A 25,016-nucleotide genomic window follows, 5' to 3' on the forward strand; every position below is an offset into this window, starting at 1 on the left:
ATTTTGTAGCACTTTATTTAGTTCCATGCCGTGGGCCATTTGTTCCCACAGTCCGTCACTCAGCAACTGCGCGGCTGATGGCTAGGAGAATTATGCCAGGGTTGTAATAATTAAAAGCAGCCCAGTTGGGCGTGCGTCCACTTTGTGCAGGGGGCTCGGAGGTTTGTCCCTCACCCAGTGAAATGCAGAGTTGTCTGACACAAACAGAGACAAACCTGGGTAGAGGGGGAAAACCTTGCTCCCCTCTTTTCTTATTTTACCTTTGCATAAGAATACAAGAATATACAAAAAATACCACATATTCAGTGTGACCAAGTGTCACAGAAGCACACAAAATGCTGCTAATGTAAGAGACCATACATAATAAAGAATAAAAAAATTTGTATTATTTTTTTATTCATATTTTTTATTATTCATTAATTCATATATTTTTATATAACACTTGATATTTTGTAAAATACTGATAGATGTATGATTATGCATTTGTGTGAAATAATAAGATTATTATAAATTCTATTTAGAATTATGTTCTATATTGAATATATGCTTTCTTCTTGTATTTATAGAGGCCACTTTTAAGGCATTAAGGTGTATAAGAGGGCTTCCTTTAAATGTGCAATCTGTTTCAGGTGGGTTTTCTTTCCTCTAAAATGAACAGACGAAAGAATGGATTTACAATAGGTTTTGACAACATCATACTATTCAATCCCATATACTAATGGTTGCTGTTCAGTAAAAGTAGACATCAAGGGCACATATGGAGCTTCATTAAAATTCCTACATTAAAATTACTCTCATTCTAATAATAAGCATGTGTAAGTTGCATGTTAGTAAGAAACAATAAAAAGCCTTGTATGGAGAGATGCCCCAGAGCTTGTGGTAGTGGACTGGATTTAGTGCCCAGGTGGCTGATCAAACTGATATAACCCCATTGAAAATATAATTCATTACTATTAATAAATTACTATTAGAAACTATTTCGATGTCTAACCACTGACAGCATAATGAAACTTTGCAAAGGAGGACAAGTGAGCATTTGTAAGCATTTATAACTTGTATCTTTAATGAGCTCCCTATTACAAACTAGAGTCCTGTTATCGTACGCTTTTATCATACCCAGTTTTACTGCTTCCAGAGACTCATTTCTGACTTGCTACTCAGTTGGTTAATGCCCTGAAGAGTTCTTCCGTTTAGCCTGTAAACAAGGCTTGGCAGGTGAGGGTGAGTCAGACTCAACCCCCTCATGTCTACCCAACATACTGAATAAACATTGTCCTGTTACTTAGGCTGCTTGGGTTAATGAGGGCAAGTACTTGGCGCTGAGATCACAACACACTTGTCTGTCTTCAATCTCCCCCACAAAGCTCTGTGGGAGGTGGGTGTGGATTGTGTGGGTGCTCTTAGTCTCTCTAGTTTAGCAAATCCAGTTATTAGAAGACTGACTCTGTCTAAGCAGAACTGCAGTTCTGTTAAATATGTGATTGAAAGAATCAATTTTATATTTCCTAATTAACAAACTACAGAAATGATGTCTGTACATACTTTGTATGTTAAATGTATGTTAAATTAATGCAGTGAATTCTAGTGTTGTCTGAATTCAGAATAGTGCCTCCTTTACTGCTGCTTTATATTTTATGTGTATAGTAAATAAAGAGTTATTTCTGACACGTTAGTATATCACATTATACTGCCACATTTTTTTATGTAGGTTTATATAGAACGGATCAATTAAACACTGTCATGGTAAAATCTTGTAATGGGATCAATCTGACTATTTACAGGTAGGCTTTTATAGTGTAACGTTACAGCTACCAACAGTTTTGGTTTGTCTAAATCTGTTTGCAGTGTTTCTTATTTGTTACACTGTTGTTTTCTGTTCAAGTTCAATGACTGCCTGTTTTCTGAATCAGCCATATACATGGTCATAAATAATGGAAAAAGGACTTATACAAGGGTTTATTTTCTGATCTTTTCCATTTATTTATTTGTTTGTTTGTTTGCTTGTATTTACTATTTTGCTCATACACATGCAAGTAAAGGAACTTTATTTTATTTTGTACAGTAAGGTTATATATAAGAAATATATGGCAAAGAAAATTAGATAATAATAACACTGTATACTTCTAAGGACCAAAGTCTATAAATGATTGCTTAACTACTGACCTTTACTCTTTTTATGACAATTCTGATACACAAAAAAGATCATGTGGCAAGCCATTACTTTATTCACAGTGCTATAACGACACCAGGAGCAACAATGTTCAGGTAAGTGCATATAAACTCTTTTCATTTATTTCATAACAATTATGTGTCTATTGTGTATGAAGACAAAAAACATTTTCTTACATATTAAAGGTCCTGTGTTCTGCTCTGCTTGTCAGTGATGCTGTACAGCACCACATCAAGTCCATATAAATCTTGGGTGTGTATATTTGTAATATTTTTATAATTCATAACTTTTTGTTGTGTAGTTAGTATTGTGCACTGCTCAAATACATATTTAAATTGTATTAATGAATGTGAGCTTCGTATACTAAATAGCATATTCCAAAGCTCTCTCTGTAAAATGTCTTTCATTCACCAGTAAGGTATATCAAGGGAGCAGCCCCAGCCTGAGCTTTCAAAATAATTAAGATGTTCTGTATGCAACCACAGAATGCAATGTTACAGCCAAATTTTAAAGACTTACAGCTAAATAATTGATTACATCTGTGTCTTTAAACCACTGGGCCTAAAATTATGCTCTATTAGTCAAAATATCATCAGCCAACTTTGCTTTAATCTTAAATGCATTATTCTTAAAATATATTGTGAATATATCTAAATTTATTGGCAAAAAATACTTTTTTTCAGTTAAATTGACTGAAAATAGATCAATCATTTTCCTACTCAAAAACATTCCAAACTGTATTAAGCTTGTTAAAATCCTGATATAATAATCAGTATTCTGATTTCCTTCTTATACAGGAAAATGAAAAGCAAACAGCAGTTCAAGATACAAGGTTATTTGTGTTTTCTCTCTGACCATCGTCATCTTGCATTATTATCTTTATACCATCAGTCTAACCTCTTAATACCACACTAGGTCTTATGATATTAACGAGAAGATCATACTAGGACTTAAGGAAGTTGAACCTGTAGAGGAGCAGGATCTGACAGAGGTTGACCTTGATCCCCATATGGCCATATGGAAAGCTATGAAGCAGTTTCGCCAGCAGAAAGACAATAAGCTTGAGCACTTGGCTGGAAATGAGCAGGATGAAGCCTACCTTGAACCTCAGTACTATAGGCAAGGCCTGCTATATCAAGAAGCCGAGAAGGACCTAGATGACGTTTACCATAACATACAAGGGCTAGTGAATCATGATGACCTCAAAGACAGAGTGGTCCATCCTGAGATACCAGAGGCTGACAAGGCTGAAGTGGTGGAACTGCATGAATCAATTGTGTATTTGACCCCAGAAGAAGACCTAGATGGCCTGTATCATGGAGATTTTACAGGCCAAGTGTTCCAGGTTCCAGTCATCTTTCCAGAAGATCACAAGAATGTTCATACAGAACCTGAAGAGGACAAAGATCACCTCTTCCATAGCTGAACAAGAAAAAATTACTTTAATCAATGAAATCCTGTCCTAAATTGTAATAGCTTGAATTTGTAATAGCTTCTTAACCTTGTATGTCTCATTTCGACAATCTGCACACAGCAGTTAAAGCTCTAATAATGATCTGAAGATTGCATGTTTTATTCTCTGGACTGCCAGATCCACCTGTGACACATGAGTAAGGCTCCAAACCTCATTTGCTCAGTTGTATGCTTGAATTGTATGCTGCCTCAATTCTAGAATGCTCAGTATGGAAATGCAGGCCAAATGAATAAATGTAATAATTATACGCATACTAATGTGTTTTATTTCAAATTCATTTATAAACTATTTAAAAGGCACATTCATTGCACATGTTTTTGCTGATGATTTGTAATTCTACAAAATATTTTCACTTTAGCATTAGCACCAAAACCAAAAGGAAAAGTTTTTTCAGGCAAACTGCCTGAACAACACTAGCTCTTAGTTTGGGGAAACGAAGTCTTCATGTCTTTGTCGATCCATAACTGTAGAACCATTCCAGAGGTTTCTACCAAGTCAGTGTATCAAAAGCAAAGCTAAAGTCATTTTTATTTTTTTTATTCTTACAAAATTGTATTCTTAAAATGAGTAAATTACACCTATTGGTTGTTCACCTATTCACCAATGGCTCTTCTCCATTTCCACCTTGCTGAACTGTTTTTGTTTTTTTAAAGTCAATAGTTAACTGTAATCACAAGAATGTTTTAGCATTCTTTAGCAAAGCTCTTCAGGACGAATGACTCCTTTCTTGATAATGATGTTTCCATATAGAGCAGTCTCCCTGTTGGAAAGAAAAGAAAGTTTTATAATACCAAGGTATAATTAAACACAACTGTGAAGATTCATGGCAGCTGAGAATTATACTGTACCCTGTTGCAACAACAGCAAAAGCTTTCTTTGCACGCTCATAAAAAGCAAATCTTTCAACTGCATCAAAAGTCCCCTAGAAAAACATACAAAAATTGAAAATAAATTTCTAATAATAATGAGGTATGTATAGGCTAATTGTTCAAGCATAAACCACTGTCATAAACCATTGAAATCATTGTTAACGATGAGACATAATCCTGTCCTAGGCAAGGCAGATCACAGCAACCTACATCTGATCCCACTTGTTTGAGAAGTGCAGAGTAGAAGGACCACACTGGAACTACAAGACCCTGCTGCCTGTCACTATCCACTAGATCCATTACAGCAGCCTGAAAGAACACAATAACACAGTGAGTGCTGTAAGGATAAACCTTGCATAGCTCCTTATTTAGCTTCAAAATGTTTAATTAAATGTTTTGGAATTTTTTTAACAAGTACAGTTTAACTTACAATGTGGGTTCTGAGATAACACAAAAAAGTACATTTTAACATAATATAATATTTACATTTCAGTACAAAAGGATTCGCCATACACTGGCATGACCCACCGGACATTTAACATAGGAATCAAGAGGAAAGAGCTTCAATATTGCTTCCAGCAGCTCTGGAATTCGCAGCCCTAAATGAATAAAACATAGCCAATACTTGTTTGATCAGTAAAGACACTAACATCATGATGTTTAATTTCATAGACTCTCTTTTTTAGGGATACCTACCATCAGCTCGTATCTCTATGGGACCACATTTACAGACAGAGGAGACAGGAAAATTTGCATCTGCAAGAACTACAAAGAGGGGAAAAAAGAAGTCTCTATGTTTTCTAATCCAGGAATACTGTAAAACATATACTGTAATCTTGAGTAAAGGAGAGAATCTACACCTCCTATCAGTGGAAGTGGACAACCACTGACTAGGTGATATCTGAGCTGTGGATCCATCAATTTCAACACAGCAGTATCAGGTGCACCAGTGTTACTGAACTGTTAAAATATCTCAATGACAAAAACTACTAGACTAGTGTATAAATAACAGAACTGGGTATAGAAAAATAGCAACTGTTAGATTGTACATCTGCAAGGTGAACCAACAAGGTAGGTGGGTCTAATAGAGTACCTGTAAAAGGGTCCAGTGTGTTTAAAAACCTCTGAAAGGCTGGTCAGTGTAAGGATCATCACTATACAGTACATGATCCCCCACCCAAATCTTATCTGGTTAGTGGTCTTTTTCTACTGTTTTCTACTAGAATATGTGAAAATGTGTGATCTCTGTGACTTGGTTGTCGGTGCCAGACTGGAGCATTTCAGAAATTGTTGATTTTGGATTTTCACACAAAACAGTTTACACAGAATGGAGTGGGGGTAAAAAATTGAGTGAGTGACAGCTCTGTGGGTGAAAAGACCTTGTTGATAAGAGAGGTCAGCGGAAAATGGCCAAACTGGTTTGAGCTGCCAGGAAGGATAAAGTATATCAGATTATCACTCTTTATAAATGTGGTGAGCAGAAAAGCATCTCAGCATGCACAAAACTTTGAAGCTTGAGGTAGATGGGCTAAAACAGAAGAATACCACATTGGGTTCCACTCCGGTCAGCCAAGAACCAAAACCTGAAATCTTTAGCTGTTCTACTGGGGTTAGTCTGTGACCATGATATTAGATTTTTGTTCTCGGCTGACAGGAGTGATCTTCTGCTGTCGATGCCCAACGACCTCAAGGTATAAAGTATTGTGCATGCTGAGATGCTTTTCTGTACTTATTTCAGTTACGATGTTCCTGTTAGCTCTGTCCAATCCTTTCGTGCTCCTCCGATCTCACTCGTCAACAAAGTGTTTCATCATGTTTTTCACAACATTCTTTGTAAACTCTAAGAGGTTGTTGTGTGCAAAAAGTCTGTCTGATGTACTGAAGCACTTGACATGTATCTGCATGATATATGGTGCTGCTGACATGACTGATTAGACAACTACATAAAAAAAATAATAGGTGTTCCTATTAAACCGGACACACATAATGTCTACTTTGTAAATATAAATGTAAAACAATTTGGCTAGCTAACATATAAAAGACTAAAGAGCTAATAGCATGCAGCGATAGGTATATGTGATGGGTATAATAATAACAAAAGCTGTATAGACGTGACGTGTGGAATAAAAACATTCTCTTAAACGTCTGTGTGAGTTGAGAGAGGAAAGATTCCGTATGAATGGAGTCACACTAAACAAACATCCCGTGATTCCGCCATGTTGAAAAACGTCGCTTACGTCACGACGCGTAAAACGACGTCGTGTCAGAAACGTGCGCCGCTCAAATGGCTTATTCTATCAACCGCACTGAACACGACCCTGTTTACACGTAGCAACAGACATAATTCGCTGGATTGTTTAGCCTACATTAGCCTGAACTGACTTAAGGTTGTATTTATATCGTTAGGTAACTTCATGCTTGTGATTATATGGCACTTACCCAGTTCGTCTCCGTGCCCCATTTTAGCCAGGGCATACAACAATTCAGGTGTAAGTATTGACGGTATTCCTTTCAGCACAACCATTTCCAGAGTAGGTGATAGCAGATTTCACAGAGAAGTGAAAGATGTCACGTGACCACACCGTGCCACTCAATTGGTCAGAGAACGTGCGCGTGCTGTCTATGTGAACAGCAGTGAGCAGGTTGGGATGTAAGCTGTAGAATAACTAATTAATAGACCCTGTAGAATAGGTGTTTACACATGTTTGTGTACACCAACATGTCTTCATTTAACCTATACGCTTTTCCACAATGACATTAACGCTAGTTTGTAATGACTAATCAAATATATTTGACAGAAATCTAAATAATCAGAATAAATAGGCAACGTAGTAAGTACTATTATTTACTTTAATTCTTGCATTTAGTGGAGTGTCTTCTAATGAATGAAAACAGGTTTGTAAGGATCAATTATTTCATGTGTGCGTACATGTAGGCTACACACATATAGATAGATAGATGTATTGTCAATGCATAGTACAGATACACAGCAACGAAATGCAGTTTGGCATCTACTAGAAGTGCAAAGAGTAGCAATTGTGCAAATAGACAAGTGCAGATAAATATGTAAACATATGTACAGTAAATAAATATAAAGGCTATAGCAGTGCAGAGATGTGTGGACATTGTTGAAAAGTACAAGTAAATGGTCCTAAGGCTACGGCATTGAAAAAAATATGCAGACACTGTTGTAAAGGAACAACAAGAAGGTTATAATGTTATGGCATTAAAAAATGTGCAAGTTGAAAAAACAAGTCTCATATATATATATATATATATATATATATATATATATATATATATATATATATATATATATATATATATATATATATATATAGAGACAGAGAGAGAGAGAGAGAGAGAGAGAGAGAGATATATATAGATATATATATATATGAGACTTGTGTATATATCTCATATATATATATATATATATATATGAGATATATATACACAAGTCTCATATATATATATATATATATATATATATATATATATATATATATATATATATATATATATATATATAAATAGATGCTTTTCTTTTGATTTTCTGTTTTGTTTATTTATATTTTTGTTAAATCCAAGCGTGGCCATATAAATAGCCATGAAGTTATCAGTAAAAAGTTCTGTAATCTTATTTTCAGCTGCATATAAAGCAAAATGAAAAAAGTCCGTAAATAATTTTCTACAGAGTGTAAATGACTGCCCTAACTTGGCATATTTAAACAAAACAATCGCACATATTTCTTACGAGCCTGTCCCTTCCGTGTGATGGAAGTGCGGAGGCGAAGTGAAGAGAGAGTCTGATGTAGAGAGGAGAAACCATCCGGAGCCAAGAGCGTCTGATCAGTTTGAAAGCTCTTTTCTTTACGCGCGGCACCACGCTGCTCTCTCTTTGGTTCTGCTTTTTTAATGAGTTTATCACGCTACGAGGGGTTTGCCTCTGCCAAAATGTAACGTTTTGCCTCTTTTGTCTGAGCAGAGCGCCTCAATTGGGTCTACATTTATTATTTTGACCTTTCGTTAGCAGGGGACTGACTTCAAAGCGCAACTGCTGCTTTGCTCGCTTTTTGGAGACCTTTGTGTTGTTTCGATGTGAAGAAAGTTTTTTTTCGCCTCTTTCAAAAGTTTTGTTCCAGAGGCAAAGAAGAAAGTCGACTAAAGGGGAATATTGAATGAATATTAAAATCAATTAGGCTATGGACTTTTGAGAGTATATGGGAAGTCGCCATGTGAAGAAAACCCTGAGATCCTAAGAGTGAGAAAGCGCACTGATATAGTGGAAATAAAAGGGTCGTTTCATAATTAAATTTGTCTTGCTCCTTTGTGACCCACACGTTGGATGTGAAAACAGTTCAACAAAACACCTATTAAAAATTCAAGTACCTAAAGAACACCACGCGTAAAAGTGATGTGCACCCTATTTCCTGTAGTACATTGTAATTTACTTTGAATTCATTTAAGCCTGAATGGAAATGTTGTGGAATCTTGTTTTACTTTTTTAATTAAACCCTTTATTAATAATTACAAAAAAAGGAACTAACAAAATTTGTACTGTGAAATTTCTGCGAATTGTTTGTGCGTTCAAATATGTACATTTTGATCAATTATTGTTTAATGTTTAACTCGTGGTTATTTAATTTTAGTCCAAGTGTGCAATAATAATTAATAATAATAATAATAATAATAATAAAAACGAAGTCACAATGAATACATATTTAGTTTTAAAATAGGTAAACAAACTGACACTTTTGCGCAGTGCTCTGACCTTTCGAATAATCGTTATAGTTTATAAACACATTTTTATGTTTATTATTATAAATCCTACGCTTACATTTTCCAACGTAAGACCACAGATCAGAATATTAACCATTGTAACGAGAATAAAACCGGAGAACCATAACTACAACCGTCACATTAAACGCTCGTTATACCTACAAGCCGAAAATTCAGAATATATTTAGAATGGGATGAAGTGTGGTGACTGAACAAGCTCGGAATAAATGTTCTTCCTAATATTTGCTAACTGCCAAACGTCAGTGGTTTTCTCTACCTTCGCCAACGAGTCTTGAAGGGAAACATGCTTTATTTCTACAGCCTTGTATAGTGCTATCACCACCTAGTGTGTAAAAAATGTACATACACACTGACCCACATTTCCCAAACCATTGTGGTTTTACTGTCTTGATGTCATTATTCTAATGCAGACCGTTTCTTAACATAATAGCATAACAAATGAAATCAATTTATTCTTTACCTCAATTTTCTATCTAAAAATTTAATACAAAATTAAATTTTGTATTACAAACAGAAACCTGCTTGAGGATCAGTAAAGTCACCAGTCTGGTGTCACCTGATATTTACAAAAGTCCTTATAATTAGTGTTTGTCATTAAGCCAAAATTTGTGATGATCAGAGTTTATTCAACAACAGTAGCAAAACAGCTTGGTTCAAATGATAAAATGTTTTGCTGGAAGAAAGGCAAATATCAGGGTGTTGTACTATTGATTCTGGTGCTTCTTTTAAACCACAGATGTTCTTAAGTTTTGACATATACAGTATAACAGTCTTTCAGTAACAGCACTGGATCACAAACTAATATATTAGTGTATAAAAAGAAACACTCTTATGATCTGATCCTTCAATTGTCCTGGAACTCAGCTTTCCTCTTCTCAACGAATGCACTCATGCCCTCTTTTCTGTCCTCCTGTTTAAGAAACAATAAGTGGAGTCGTTAAAATTTCTCTTAAAACAAGTCTTTAATTTATAATATACTACAACTTACTGTAGCAAAGGTGGCATGAAACAATCTCTTCTCCAACCGATTGCCTTCATTCAGGGACAGTTCAAATGCTGAAAGTATACCATATCTGTTAGATAAAAATGTCAAGAATGTACCAGAACACAGAATATTATCCATCTAAAAGCCAGAAGCCTTAGATAAGGCCCCATGCAATCACTCCACATAGAAGGCCAGAGAACTAACAGCAGTATTTTAAAAGTTAAGATCAATCCAATGCATACTGAAAGCTTTTTCTAACAGTTTGATAAAAAGCAGATGTCTCATCATACTTTTGAGTTTTTACGGAAAATAATCCCGTGAAATATCACATTCACCTGCATTGACAGCTTCCTTTGCCATGGCTGACACCAGCTTAGAATTACTTGCAATTTTCTCCCCACATTTGATTGCTTCGGATACTAGCTCGTCCACAGGAAACACTTTGCTTACAAGACCTACAGAGGGGACATGAAATTACAGAAATCCAATATGCATGGGTTACTTACTTATTTAAATTGGAATAACAGTGCTTTCCAATAACATTACATGTATGCTGAAAATGTTAACATTCTACAAACTATAACTAAAAGTATATAATAAGCACATACCAGACTGTTTGGCATCCTGTGCTGAAATCCTGTCTCCTGTAAGGACCATCTCCATAGCCAGTGACTTTCCAACTGCCCGAGTGAGCCTCTGAGTACCACCAGCACCTGTATACAAAATGTTATTAGAAAAATTTACACTTTCACTAATTTACCAATATTGTAACATAACAACAGTGTCTTTGTAGACCCACACATACCACAACTTTACCTGGAATGGTTCCTAATAAGATTTCTGGCTGTCCAAACTGTGCCTTTTCTCCAGCATAGATTATGTCACACATCATGGCCAGCTCGCAACCTCCTCCAAGCTACAAGGAGAGGACTGGTTCAATGCTTAAGATTTTGACTTTAATGTTAGCTAATGTTTGACGTTACATTAGCTACATACCAATGTAAAGTCAAAAATAATTCTTTACTCACAGCAAATCCATTTACTGCAGCTATAACTGGCTTTTTAACCAGTGATACTTTGTTCCAGTGTGCCAAAAAGTTGCCACCGAAGCACTCTTGAAAAGTTCTGTTTTGCATCTCTTTGATGTCAGCACCCGCTAAACAAAACAATTGCCAATGACCATTAAAGTCTAACAAAAATGTTCATATAATATTAGGTCTAAACACATGTTGCATACCTGCAAAAGCTCTTTCACTGCCTGTAATGATTATTGCACCAACCTCAGTATCCTGTTCAAAGATGTCCAAGGCCTTACCCACTTCAAGCATTAGGCCATCACAAAGCGCATTCAAGGCCTTGGGCCTATTTAATTGAATGAAACCAACATTCTTCTTTTCACCTTTTTTGTCAACCAGTATATACTGATACTGTCCACCTAGAAAAATGGCAAAGATACATTTCATATTAGAGAAAGACCTCCACACGGGATAGACATTTTGTTTACTAATTTCTTGAAGAATCCTCTTTTTTGCTGATTCAGTGCTGATTGAATGTTTGCAGACCTCAAAACTGGCAGACCAACTAACTATATAATGTCTCAAAGTTTTTACATCAGAAACATACATGTGGATAAGTTCATGTTCAAATGAACACAAACTAAAAATATAGCTGCAAGCAGCAATACCGGGGTCAAGCCGATCAGATGCGCTCAGAACATGTCGCTGATGAACCATACCAAGTTTCGTAGCGATATGGCATTGCATGGAGGAGTGCGTGTGTGTGTGAGTGTTTGTGTGTGAGTGTGTGTGAGTGAGTGTGTGTGTGTGTGTGGTGTGTGTGTATGTGTGTGTCTCTGTGCGTCTGTGTGTGTGTGTGTGTGTGTGCATGTCTGTGTGTGTGTGTGTGTGTGTCTGAGAGTGTGTGTATGTGTGTAAATGTGTGTGTGTGTGTGTGTGTGTTCCTCGTATGTGAAAACAATAAAGACCTTTCTGATTCTGATACTGATTCTGATGTTGCAAGAATTTTGCCTCTAGGCCTTACGAGTCAGCACAAAATTGGGTTTTTGGACTGTTGGTGGCGGTAGAGGGTTTGAGCTAGACACACCAAAGTTGCTATAGTAACTTCTAAGACTGGCCTCTACATGTGTGCCAAATTTCATAACTTTCCTACGTACAGTTCTATGGGCTGCCATTGACTTCAATAATAATAATAAGAAGAAGAAAACTAACGATAACAATAGGTGTCTACGCCCCTTCCAGGCTTGACCCCTAATAACACTTCACAAGGGCACAACTACATTACATATGTAATAGGGCACAAAGGGCACAACTACATTACATATGATGTCTAAAATACATCTTTAATAAAAAAAAATAAAACAATATAGAATATGGACAGTGTTGGATGTTGGTTTTATAATTTTTTTTTATAAAAAAACATTATATCCAAACTCCAAGTCACTTAGCTAGACACATCTAGTCCAGCGGTTCTCAAAATACATATACAGTAACCAGGACCTCTTTAACTGTGATATACAGTTCACAGACACCCTCAGTATAGACATATTTTAGAAGCATTATGTAATTATTGTTCATTAATTTATATGTTTATTTATGACATTCAGAAAAAACATAGCTGTACTGGATCAGGTACCTATCCCAAGAACACCTAGTATGAAGCAGGAACACAACCTGGACCATCACACACACACACACACACATCCATACTCAGTAGCAATGTAGTGAAGCCAATGCATTTTTTACGGATGTGAGAGGAAACACAAGAGAAACACATTGAAAAGATACACAGAAAGTGTATTAATTAATACTATAACGCTTTCTATTCCTGAACTTTCCATTGATAACACATGGCCTGGTTGAAAATTACTTATAAATATGTTAACACTGCTTTCAAGAACACGCTTCTATTCTTATAAAACTTGACTGAGTGTGTTTATAATCTATAATATCTTCATGTAACAATGTCTGTTGTGCAAATGAGCATGAGGAGTGTGACGAGTGTGCAGGTGTGTGGCGTCACCTGGCGACTGCTGAGTTAGCTACGTTTCTCCTTTTGACAACAATATACTGTCCTATTTAGACTGGTATGTTAAGTCATGTAGCAAGTCGTCATTTAGTAAACAGTGCAGGTGTAGATAATAAATAAGGTCGTGAGAGTTTATACTTTCCTTGTGCCTGTAGAAAGCAGGTCAAAGGTAGTGAGGCTAGCTGAGGGACGTTAAGTAGCTAACCCGTGTCAACCTTTAGCTGTTATAAACCTCAATAGTATGAAAAGTTCACAGAAACAAAGCCGTGAAACGCCAACAATACGTTTCTCCGCCGACAAAAAAGGAGGTGAACTGCTAATATACACTATATCTAACGTTATACAGCCAGCTACGAGCTGTTAGCATGTTTAGCCATCGCCCCGCGCTGGCTGCTGGTCGGTGTGACATTGAACAAGGAGCAAGTGAAATTAGCACGTTTCTTCTTATTTTACCTGAGCTGTATTGTCGAACAGCTGCAAGCGCAGACGGCAATAAATGGACTGGTTTCAAAATTGAAGCGGCTGATCTGCAAAACACTGCCATTTTCCACTTGTTTCAGTGTTTCACCTCGACAGCACTTCTCTCACTCCGCCACTAATACACCCCTTACGGTGGTTTAGAATGGTTGCCAGATATTATATAAACAACCCGTATATGCTAACTTTTTTTTTTTTGAAGGTTTCGTTTATTTATTTTAATTAAGGGAAGATTAATATGTTGATTTTTTTTACGACTTACACATTAGACAATAAAATCGAGCAGTTGAGGTTGAGATTTACTCCCTACAACCTAACATGAGCATTTTAACATAAGCATGTGTGTCAGTATGTTCACAGAGTTATACTGCCTCCCTCTGGTGACTGCATATATTACAGGAAAAATCAAGCACAAAGAGGATATAATGACAGGTGAGCCTTTATTAGTTCTCCATTCGGGAAATCCAGTACACCTTTTGTTCCATGCTATGTTTTTATGTTTTTATAGTACATTACCCAGGTAATATTAACATACTGCATTTTGTAAAAAAAAAAAAAAAAAAAGTCACTTATTTTTTGCCTTAAGACAGTCTGTATGTGCTATTTATAAAAAATCCTGCATAACTTATTAGCATGCTAGTTTGCATAAGTGGCTTATGTTAAAATTAAAATACTCAGAACTGTTAATTGGAATAGAAAAAAAATACCCTAATCTAAAATGAATGAGTGTTTTGAACTATTTATGGCAAGCTCCACTGCAAGAATGATTTTAAAAAAACAATAAGAATAAATAAATAAATAAATAAATAAATAAATAATAATAATAATAATAATAATTTCACAAATCATGTTGTTTTTAAAGTGTAGTCAGTCAGTGTGTGAGGTGTGACAAAGCACTTTGGTAAAACAGTGTGGAAATATCTGCATAAAACAACAATGAACAACAGAGTAAACAATGTTGCTTTACAAAGACTAAACAAAGACCCACTTGTTTAACAAATGCTGAGTTGAAAAGCAGATTTTCAGTGCCTACAGTGAGAGAGTGTAACCAGCTTCAAAACGAATTTAAGGGCTTGCTAAATGTTTTAAGTCTTGGTTGTGCTACTTTTCAGCAGGTCAGGCGTTACATCCTAATATGTAGGGGTGTAAAAGCATAACGCTGACAATGTAATAAAGAAATCTAAAAAGAACATTTTTACAATTTCCTACTTTGTAAAGCATAAACCTATGTTTAATCAACTTCGGGTAACCTTAAAACGTTGCTTTCCCAAGCAAAGAATTTTTTAAATAATTTAAAAAACATAAATGATTCATGAATGAATAAATACATTTAAATGTGTTATATTTATTAAAAGTCTATCATTTTAATAGCCAATCCACCTACTAACAAGCTTTCCAGAGTGGGAGGAAACTGGAGAACACAGAGGAAAGACACATGGAGAACGTGAAATACAGCATAATAATCCAAGGTCAAGATGAAACTGAGGATCGTGGACTGCTGAAACAATAACGCTCCTGCTGCACCAGTGCCGGTAACACAGGGTTTCAGGCCAATATTGGCCATAATAGTAGTACTCTGTATCAGATTACTGCATTCCTGCATCCTGTTTTGTTGCTATTAGCTAATTTTGATATGATGAGAAAGTGATATTGTACAGTTATCATGCGATTTATTTTTAATTCATTTTTATACTGTTCTACCTCCACAAAATCAATCAGTGATTAATCCTGGAGTCAATATTGCAGTTAGATCCTGTTTTATCAGTTAATAAATAGATCAAACGTAGCACTATTTTAGGCATTGAAACTTTTATTTTGTAGTCAAATGTATTGCTTAGTCAGGTGTTTGTTGTGGGTTTTATTTGATATTCTAGAACAGCTCATACATTATAAAAATGCTTATACATTACAGAATTTCAGAGTAATCACTCACACATTTTAAGCACATTTTAGAAAGTGCTAAAGAAGTCAATCAGTGAAAGATTTTGGTAAAAAGTTTGATTCCAAATTCCAAAGTCATAATTCCATAGGCACATCTTTAAATAAAAATGCAAATACAGAAACAAAAAGCCAGTGAGCCAGTGTATACACAATTGTTCAGTTGATTATACAACCCCAAAAAGATGACTGATCCCACAAGCTAGCAATTGATGTAATAGGCCACTGCACATATACATATGAAATAATCCCCAAATCAAACAACTGATACATTAGATTCTGTATCACACTAGTGAAATGCCAAACTACACATTCTCAGATTAGATATGTTATGCATATGTTATTCAACGTTTAAGAAATCTATGGTATAAAATGTATAATGGCATAATCTAGAAACAGTTGGATTAAATATCTCACACACAAGCCCTCTTTTAATGACATTACATAGTAAATAAACCCTGATCACAACAATATACATCCAATATTGTAAACAGATTAGTGTACAGCCTGTAACAGTATCATCTAATTCAATCCGTCTGAATCTGGTCAAAGAGTTCTTACATTACATTTGAAAAGTAATGTAACATTAAGCACAAATTATATCCATCTGTAGGCCCTAGAGACTAATCAGGATCATAAGGAGCCTGACATTTAGCATTAGACCCAAATGTTGATGAATGGGGAAAAGAGTTCCAGCTACAGTGACTGTACAGTAAATGCTTTTATATCTGGGTTATTCTTTAGGTTATAGTAATATTTTCATGTCAGATTGCTCCCTCTCCATTGCTCTAGGAGTTGTTCAAGCAGCAAAATAAACAGCACCAGATGGAAACTCACAACATAAACGACTAGAACAGCCAAAATACATTTAGGCGTATTGTGTTGGCTTTTTGTGATATTCTATTGATTATTAAAAAACTTTCCTGACAATCAGTTCCACATATGTTTTAGATATTTTATCTATGATGGAATCCCCTGCATTGAACTAATAAATAAATAAAAAATGTAATCAAATTTATTACTTAAATGTAACTATGTATAAATGTCTTCTCTAAGCCATCAACATCTAACATTTTTCCTTACTTTCGGAGGAAAGAATGTCTTGGTGTCTGGCTACAGACATCTTTAAAGACAGCCCAGAAAACAATGTGCAACAACAGAAACCATTACTATACTGTAAAAGAGAAAGTTTCCAAATGAAGGAGACGTGTCCATCTTCAGCATTACAGTTTTATCTAGTATTTTCTTCTGGAAGAGCTATATTTAAATGTCTAGTAAAAAAAAGTGAATCAAAAGTGTGGCCTGAACAATGGCAGTATTCTCATATTGCTAAGTGACCGGTAGCTATGATTTTGTTTTGGACACATTAAAGACAATATTTTGCAGAGCACCAATTCATCAAATGCTACATTACTTTTTTAAAACAGCATGTTTGATTTAATATGTAGAAGTCTTAACACCTGCAGGGTAAAACCTCCAAATAAAGCAAATAATCAGTATTAGCACAGCTAAATCATAGCTTTATAATGTTCTCTGGCTTTTTGAGATCTCAGGCCTGGTGCTTTTTCTGTTAACTGCTGTTGAAATTCATTTAGTTTAGAGTGTCAGTCGAGTTCAAGAATGTGAAGAAAGGCTCACCAGAGCTTAACGAGTTCAATTATTTTATCTTGTACTCAAGTTATTTAATTTCACATTCCTGTAGCCACTTAAATAATGGCAAAGCTTAGTCAAAATATATAATGAAATACTTAAGTAAAATAACATTACAGAAAGTATACTGACGATATCACCCTTTATACTCACACAGACCTGGAAAGAGACACAAATAATGTCCATAAGCACCTCTGCATAGCAAGAAATTAGATTCAGAGAGTGCTCTTGTTATGGGATATAATTAACAACTCACAAATGGTGGTAATAATCACCATAATTGTCATGTTACAACTATATGTAAGCAGGCGTGGGGTAATAAGTGCACAGCTGTGCGAACATATGCCCTTCCATCTGGGGAAAAAACAACATTGTACTAAATGTTCTAATGAGAGGCAGGAAATTACAAAGACTTCTTGAATATATGACAGAAATATAGGACACAGAAATTTGCTTTGTAAGGAATAACATGAGGGTTTGGGGGGCACGGTGGCTTAGTGGTTAGCACGTTCGCCTCACATCTCCAGGGTTGGGGGTTCGATTCCCGCCTCCACCTTGTGTGTGTGGAGTTTGCATGTTTTCCCCGTGCCTCGGGGGTTTCCTCCGGGTACTCCGGTTGCCTCCTCAGGTCCAAAGACATGCATGGTAGGTTGATTGGCATCTTTGGAAAAATTGTCCCTAGTGTGTGATTGCGTGAGTGAATGAGTGTGTGTGTGTGCCCTGCGATGGGTTGGCACTCCGTCCAGGGTGTATCCTGCCTTGATGCCCAATGACGCCTGAGAGGCACAGGCTCGCCGTGACCCGAGGTAGTTCGGATAAGCGGTAGAAGATGAATGAATGAATGAATGAATGAATGAATGAACATGAGGGTTTAATGAATGTGATAGAGCCTGCTACATATATATCTTTTTCTCCATTTTCTCCTTATCAGCCAAGTTATCAGCATGGATGTTACATTCTTAATTAATTCAAATACAATCATTATTATTATCATTATTATTATTATCACTAAGCTCAAATGAGAGGTTGTAAACAGCAGGTGATTTTTTTAAATGTACAAAACATAACTAAATGTGAAATAGCTATTTAACCAAATACCTGTCCTAGGATTTTCAGTTAAATGGTCATTGGCTGTTCATTAAAATTTGCAGTGGCTTGTTGTAAACCAATAAGTTCTGCCATCATTTCCAATGATAGTATTAAAACACCTATTCCACAATGTACTACATTTGGCATAAAGTCAGTGCAGGATATTTATCCCAGAAAAATTAATTGTTGCAATAAAAAGTAGTTATACACACACACACAAACAAACACACACACACACACACACACCTTCCTTTTATAGGAGTCAAATTACATATCAACCTACAAAAATGTGCAGACAGAAAATGGGATACAGGAAGAAAAAGTACAGTGAAGGAATGTAGGTAGTCATGATGTGTTTGATGAAGCAGAAACTCTCAGGCCTTCAAAAATATTACCAGACAAAGGTATGTTTGGACACCTGTCAGAAGTCCACTCTGGAACGTGCACCACTGTGCTCGATTAACCTAGCTTGGTGATCTGCAGACTTCCGTCTATCCTTATCATATCAATGGTCAGCAAAGCCTTTACTTTGTGATAAAAGTCAAACAGCTGATGCCCATCGACAAAGATCCTAAAACGCTGGTGTTCACAATGGATTTCAATCTGCATGGATTGGTGTAAAAATACAGAAAGAACATAATCAGGGAGAGAGTAAGTAATGGAAACGTTGAAGGCAAAAGTCACTGAAATACACATTGTAGTGCAGTGCAGTATGCTGAAAGGAAGCACGTATCCAGTTTTGCATGCTTATCTCAACTTTGTATTGAATCACTGATTGATCTGGAAGTAGAGTGACCCGTTTCCTCCAGCCCCTTTCACCATTCACATTATCTCAACCTTCTTTACATCTATCTGCTGTACAGTTCACTGCCATCAACAGGAACACAAACTACAATTTGGACTTTTCATACTTTGTGACTATATTTGTTGAGAGGGCTGTTGTTTATCCTTCCAAAAATTCCATTTAATAAAAATAATGCTCTACTATATTCTATTAAAAAGGTGAAAAACCCCATTACAATTGTTGGAAGTACAAAATGACATACCATAGGTTATATGTAAGCAATTAGTGCAAATTTGCAAAATTAATGGATTACTGAATTAAAATTCTTCTTAACTGACTTAACAGTAAATAAAATCATCTTTTCTGGCTCAGAATAAGTTCCAGAAAACATATGCTTGGCTTTGGTGCAGAGATTAACAGATTAGTTTTAGGCTACATGAAGCTGGGTGCTGGGACAATATTATGAACCCAAATCTAAAGGTTTTAGATTGATTTTAACAATGTCTATTGTGGATAGGGATAATGTCTATGTCTTCAAAAAAGCACTTATAATCTCCCAGCCTCTTAAACCAGACATCTGTGACACTAATAATAACTAATAATGATTTTACTTGTAATTTATTCCTCCATTAAATGTTACTGGAAATGGCTAGGGACACACTACAGATTAAAGTCTGATAATTACCCTGAATGGCTGGTCCTGGATGAAGGGGAAATATGGAATGGTTCCCTCCTCTTCACTCCATTTCCCAGAAATCCTTGCATTCCGCAAGAACTGCCGTTGATGGAATCGGGCACTAAGTTTCAGGGCCACATCTGTAACCTCCTCCTCATCCTTCTCTGTGTTGCAGCTACAGGTCAGACTAACATCAAAGCTGAACATAAAACAGCCATTTAAGTTTAAACAAGACATCTGACATAAGACTTTGATTTTAACATGCAGTATTGACATGTCCAGTGTAATTAGTATATACCATAAATACCTCCAATGATACCTAGATTTCAAACATTTTAAGTTATATTATACTGTTACAAGATACTTCATTTATGTTCCTGTTTTCAGGTTCTCACAAATAACTATTAATACGTACTAATATCTAAGAATATTAATAGTATTTATAAATAATAATAATGTATTTTAAATTAAGATGCAGCATATCAACAAAAATATTTGACAGATTTGATGTTTAATGTCTATGGCAACAAATAGTCTGTCCAAAAACGCCTGCTAATTTTCAAAGAGACACATCCATTGATTTGGCTAGTCTTAGTTACATTTACTGGTACAAAAAATGTGAAAATGTGAGTGCAGCTTATCAGTATTGCCAAAATGAAAATAGATTTTCACAGTGTAACCTTCAGTGACACACCCACAAGCTCTAATGGCTTTAAAATCTCTTTCCGTCAGAGTAGGTAAACACCCATTGGCATGCTTAAACACATGCCACTCATCTACAAAGTCCAGAGCATGTCCATACACAGGCTCCAGAATATGGACAAAATACTATATTGAGATGTCATATTATAGTATGTTAAAACACTTTGTTGTATATGATTAAAAACTGATCATAATTTTTCACAAAAGAAATTATTTATGAAATCAATCAAAACACCTTCAGAAACACATCTGCATGGTTTAAGATTAGAATGCTCTGGAACGGGATAATAAAACCAGTTAATATTCAGTGGTCTATTTGCATATTGTAGGCAATGATAAATCGGTATCAGTATTTGCAAAGACCAATTGTACCATGTCGATAAACAACAGTTCTATTCTCAAACTAAATAGATATCCATAAAGTTGATGTTGCAGTTCCAATAATCCAGCAGTGAAGTAGTAGCAAGATAAGATTAAACTAAAAATGAGCAAGCTCCTTCAGAAACAAAGAAGCAAGAAGATTTTACCTTTGTATTTTAAGTTCTAGGATCAGATGTAGATGACAATAATGTAATGACATTGATAATTTATTATCACTACCTTTCTGGCTCTGCATCCACGATGCCCATGACTATGATTTTCTTCCCAGGCCTCATACCTCCTCTGATCCGGCCTTTGAACGGCACTGTCTGTGAGATTCAAATAAAGGAGATTAGTCAAAGACCTGCCTAAGCATGAGCAGTAGCCAATTACATGGCTTTCATCTTTTACAGTGCTATATGAGGCTACCTCACCAGGATTCGTGAGATATTCTCTTTGTCAGGGGAGATCAAACCACTGTCTCCTAATGAATTGTTAAGATGATCATCCTCAGTTGTCTTCGGTGTTACCCAAGGTAGAAAAGAGAAAGAAGGTTTTAAGATCAATACCTGCAAAAAAGCCTATTCGCTGCAATTTATGATTATTATTATGTTTATGATATTCGCTAAGAACAATGCAACAGCACACACACCTTATTAATATTTATCAAAACCTTTTAATGGTATATACACACACTACATCAGTATATACACTATATACACTGTATACACTATATCAGTATATACACTACATACACTATCAGTATATACACTATATCAGTAAATACACTATATACACTATATCAGTATATACACTATATACACTATATACATAATATACACTAAATATGCTATATACACTATATCAGAATATCAGCATATACACTAAATCAGTATATACACTATATACATTATACACACTATATCAGTATATACGCTATATCAGTATATACACTACATCAGTATATATACACTATATACACTATACACACTATATCAGTATATACGCTATATCACTATATACACTATATACATTATACACACTATATCAGTATATACGCTATATCACTATATACACTATATACATTATACACACTATATCAGTATATACGCTATATCAGTATATACACTATATACATTATAAACACTATAACAGTATATACACTATATCAGTATATACACTATATACACTATATCAGTATATCAGTATATATATACTATATACACTATATCAGTATATCAGTATATACACCATATACACTATATCAGTATATCAGTATATACACCATATACACTATATCAGTATATCAGTATATACACTATATACACTATATCAGTATATCAGTATATATACTATATACACTATATCAGTATATACACCATATACACTATATCAGTATATCAGTATATACACTATATACACTATATCAGTATATCAGTATATATACACTATATCAGTATATACACCATATACAGTATATCAGTATATACACTATATACACTATACAGCATATCAGTACCCGTGTCAAATCTTGTTTTATGCTTCAGCAATGAGAAATGTAATGAACATCGCCCTAAATATTCAATGAGTCTGTGATTACAGGTTCACGTTACTCAAACGAACACCACACTGACACCACATGCGATAAAACGTGTGTCTTGGTGTTGACTGGATTTCCAAACTGTAATGCATGCTGTACCTTAAACATTCATATCATGTGCATGCAATCACCGTGGGGTTTTAAAAGGCTTAGGTGTACTCACTATCGCGTCCTTTTCCGTGCTCGGTTCCGCCATTTTGTCCAGAAGACCATAGGATGCTTACGGTAGCGCAGGAATCTGACCGCGGCACGCGCCTTCCTCACAGCGTAGTACAGCAGCCACGCGCTCACCGGGACGCCTCTGAGGAGAGACGCGTAACGAGAGAAAAGACACAAAAGCTCGAGGTTCGCTCCCCACACCGCTGTGGGAAATTATGCTGACGTGTGAAAGAGCAGGGACGGAGCTTAATCCAGTGTCTACATCCAGACTGAGCTACGTCCCAAATCACACAGACTGCTACGTACTGTACTAAATAATAAGCTGATTTATGTCAAAATAGCTGTCGTCTATCCACGCCACTACTTTTTAAATGAATGTTTAGTATGGTTGTAAGCGAATTGGGAATAATCTGGAAAAGCTTCACAGTCCTCTGTGCAATTATAATGATTTCCCAAAGGGGCTCTTTCAGTGCGTGGAGTAAAAATATTGATTTACAGTCACATGTCTTAATAGCTTACTAAAGTGTAAAGAGGGACCATTAAAAAAAAAACAGGCTGACCACATTTGCACCCTATATACCCTAATCCCATGGATTTTATAAAACATAACCTTTTTTATTTATTTAATTACTCTACAGTGGTAGATCCACAACCACCACCACCCCCATTAACATAATTATACCCATAAAAAATGTCTTAGCATTACTGAATGAATTCATTATCAAGTGTCTAAACAATAAATGATACAAATTGTTGTATATTGGTTTGTATATTATATGTTGAAAAATCAATTTAAATAATGTACCTAATTTTAAATTTGTTTCTAAAACAAATAGGGCCAAATTGGTGTACAAGGTAAAGCAAAACAATCTTAAAGCAATGTGTTCAAGAAAGGAAGGTGAAGTAAGAACTGATAACAGATAAAAATTTGTTCAACATACAATAGCTCTCAAATTCCATTGGCCCTTGAAAACTAATCAGGAAGAACTACTCAACTTTAAGGTGTTAAAGACCTAGAGGACACACAGCCCAGCCAGTAATGTTTTACACTGCAGTATATACACCAAAAAGATCATAATATGAAGTCTGAAATTAGATTGTTAAGGAGTCCAGATCCTAACAAGGTACAGGTTCAGTGCCCATAGAGCCACCTTAAAAATATGCAGGCAGACTAATAGCTAGCTGCTGGAAAGACAGTGTGCTCACTGCATTACAGGTGAGTTAAAGAAAGCAATGTATTTCTTCCTATACTAAAACAATCACAAAGTTTGAAATACTCAGTTCATTTATTTGTATTCATTAACTGCCTTGTCCTGGTCAGGGTCACAGAAGATTCATTTTATATAATATAAAATTAAGGAAGACTTAATCACGTATAACACCAAGTCAATTACACTTTGGTGCAAATAAAGGCAACAGCAAAACGAAAAACCTCCAAAAAAGGCAAAGGTTTTGTACATGGTGGTCACACACAGATGCTCTCTCCTTATCCTTTCTGAATGATTTGTCTCTAGTTATGTGTTTTGTTATGCTCCTTTTCACTACTTGTAGCATGAGGAAGTACATGCAACCTAATCATGTTGCACATGTAGTCCAGCTTCTCCCGGATGGCACATCCATATGTGCCATTGCATGGAGGTTTCAAGAGCATGGAGGAGATACCAATAGATGGCTGTTACATGAGGAGAGCTGGACAGTGCAGTAGAAGGGCAACAACCCAGCAGAAGGAATGGTATCTACTCCTCTGTGCAAGAAGGAACAGGCCACAGGCCTACAGAATAACCTCCAGTAGGATATTGGTGTGCAACTGCCAGAAGCAGACTCCATGAGAATAGCTTGAGAGCCTGACATCCTCTAGTAGGACCTGTGCTCACAAGCACCTCTGGCATTTGCCAAAGAACACCAAAATTGGCACATCCAACATTCCAACATCCTCATGGATAAGAGCAGGTTCACAATAAGAACATGTCACAGATGTGAAAGAGTCTGAAGCTGCTGTGGGGAATGTTATGCTCAGTGACCCTAGGTTCCTCCTGTTGTACGACAGTTTCTAACCTCATGTGGGCAGTGCGTGTAGGGATGATGAAGACATTGATGCCATTGACTCATTCCTCAGACCTGGATCCAATTGAGAACGTCTGTGATTATATCTATTTGCACAGCAGTGCTATACATATTACTGACTTGCATTATTTAAGGCCTGTACCTGCAAGATTTTATGCATTGCACTCCTCT

General features: G+C 35.8%; 4 protein-coding genes across 5 annotated transcripts; 1 reads left to right on the plus strand and 3 right to left on the minus strand.

Moving 5' to 3' along the window:
* The first annotated feature begins 2,200 nt into the window (after positions 1-2,200).
* si:ch211-217g15.3 (uncharacterized protein LOC368914 homolog) lies at positions 2,201-3,895 on the plus strand. Its single transcript, XM_060872679.1, has 4 exons — positions 2,201-2,265; positions 2,356-2,422; positions 2,968-3,002; positions 3,086-3,895. The coding sequence occupies exons 1-4, from the start codon at positions 2,258-2,260 to the stop codon at positions 3,594-3,596; spliced, it is 621 nt and encodes a 206-aa protein (XP_060728662.1). The 5' UTR covers positions 2,201-2,257; the 3' UTR covers positions 3,597-3,895.
* Positions 3,887-7,109, minus strand: fuom (fucose mutarotase). 2 transcript variants are annotated; one of them, XM_060872681.1, is made up of 6 exons: positions 6,953-7,109; positions 5,210-5,278; positions 5,042-5,112; positions 4,724-4,822; positions 4,493-4,566; positions 3,887-4,404 (listed from the first exon to the last, which is right to left on the minus strand). In XM_060872681.1, the coding sequence occupies exons 1-6, from the start codon at positions 7,035-7,037 to the stop codon at positions 4,338-4,340; spliced, it is 465 nt and encodes a 154-aa protein (XP_060728664.1). In that variant the 5' UTR covers positions 7,038-7,109; the 3' UTR covers positions 3,887-4,337. The 2 variants fall into 2 exon arrangements, with proteins under 2 accessions (XP_060728664.1, XP_060728663.1); XM_060872680.1 differs by having other exon boundaries at positions 3,887-4,566.
* A 2,634-nt stretch (positions 7,110-9,743) lies between these two features.
* On the minus strand, positions 9,744-13,966 carry echs1 (enoyl CoA hydratase, short chain, 1, mitochondrial). The gene is made up of 8 exons (XM_060872682.1): positions 13,800-13,966; positions 11,539-11,736; positions 11,330-11,457; positions 11,118-11,217; positions 10,910-11,014; positions 10,637-10,756; positions 10,305-10,372; positions 9,744-10,226 (listed from the first exon to the last, which is right to left on the minus strand). Exons 1-8 carry the CDS (start codon positions 13,888-13,890, stop codon positions 10,161-10,163), a joined length of 876 nt encoding a protein of 291 aa, XP_060728665.1. The 5' UTR covers positions 13,891-13,966; the 3' UTR covers positions 9,744-10,160.
* A 1,642-nt stretch (positions 13,967-15,608) lies between these two features.
* lgalslb (lectin, galactoside-binding-like b) lies at positions 15,609-23,207 on the minus strand. Its single transcript, XM_060872683.1, has 5 exons — positions 22,786-23,207; positions 21,457-21,540; positions 21,263-21,351; positions 19,970-20,159; positions 15,609-19,103 (listed from the first exon to the last, which is right to left on the minus strand). The coding sequence occupies exons 1-5, from the start codon at positions 22,816-22,818 to the stop codon at positions 18,960-18,962; spliced, it is 540 nt and encodes a 179-aa protein (XP_060728666.1). The 5' UTR covers positions 22,819-23,207; the 3' UTR covers positions 15,609-18,959.
* Between the last annotated feature and the right edge of the window lie 1,809 nt (positions 23,208-25,016).

The sequence above is a fragment of the Tachysurus vachellii genome, chromosome 6 (assembly GCF_030014155.1).
Source record: "Tachysurus vachellii isolate PV-2020 chromosome 6, HZAU_Pvac_v1, whole genome shotgun sequence".
NCBI lineage: Eukaryota > Metazoa > Chordata > Actinopteri > Siluriformes > Bagridae > Tachysurus > Tachysurus vachellii.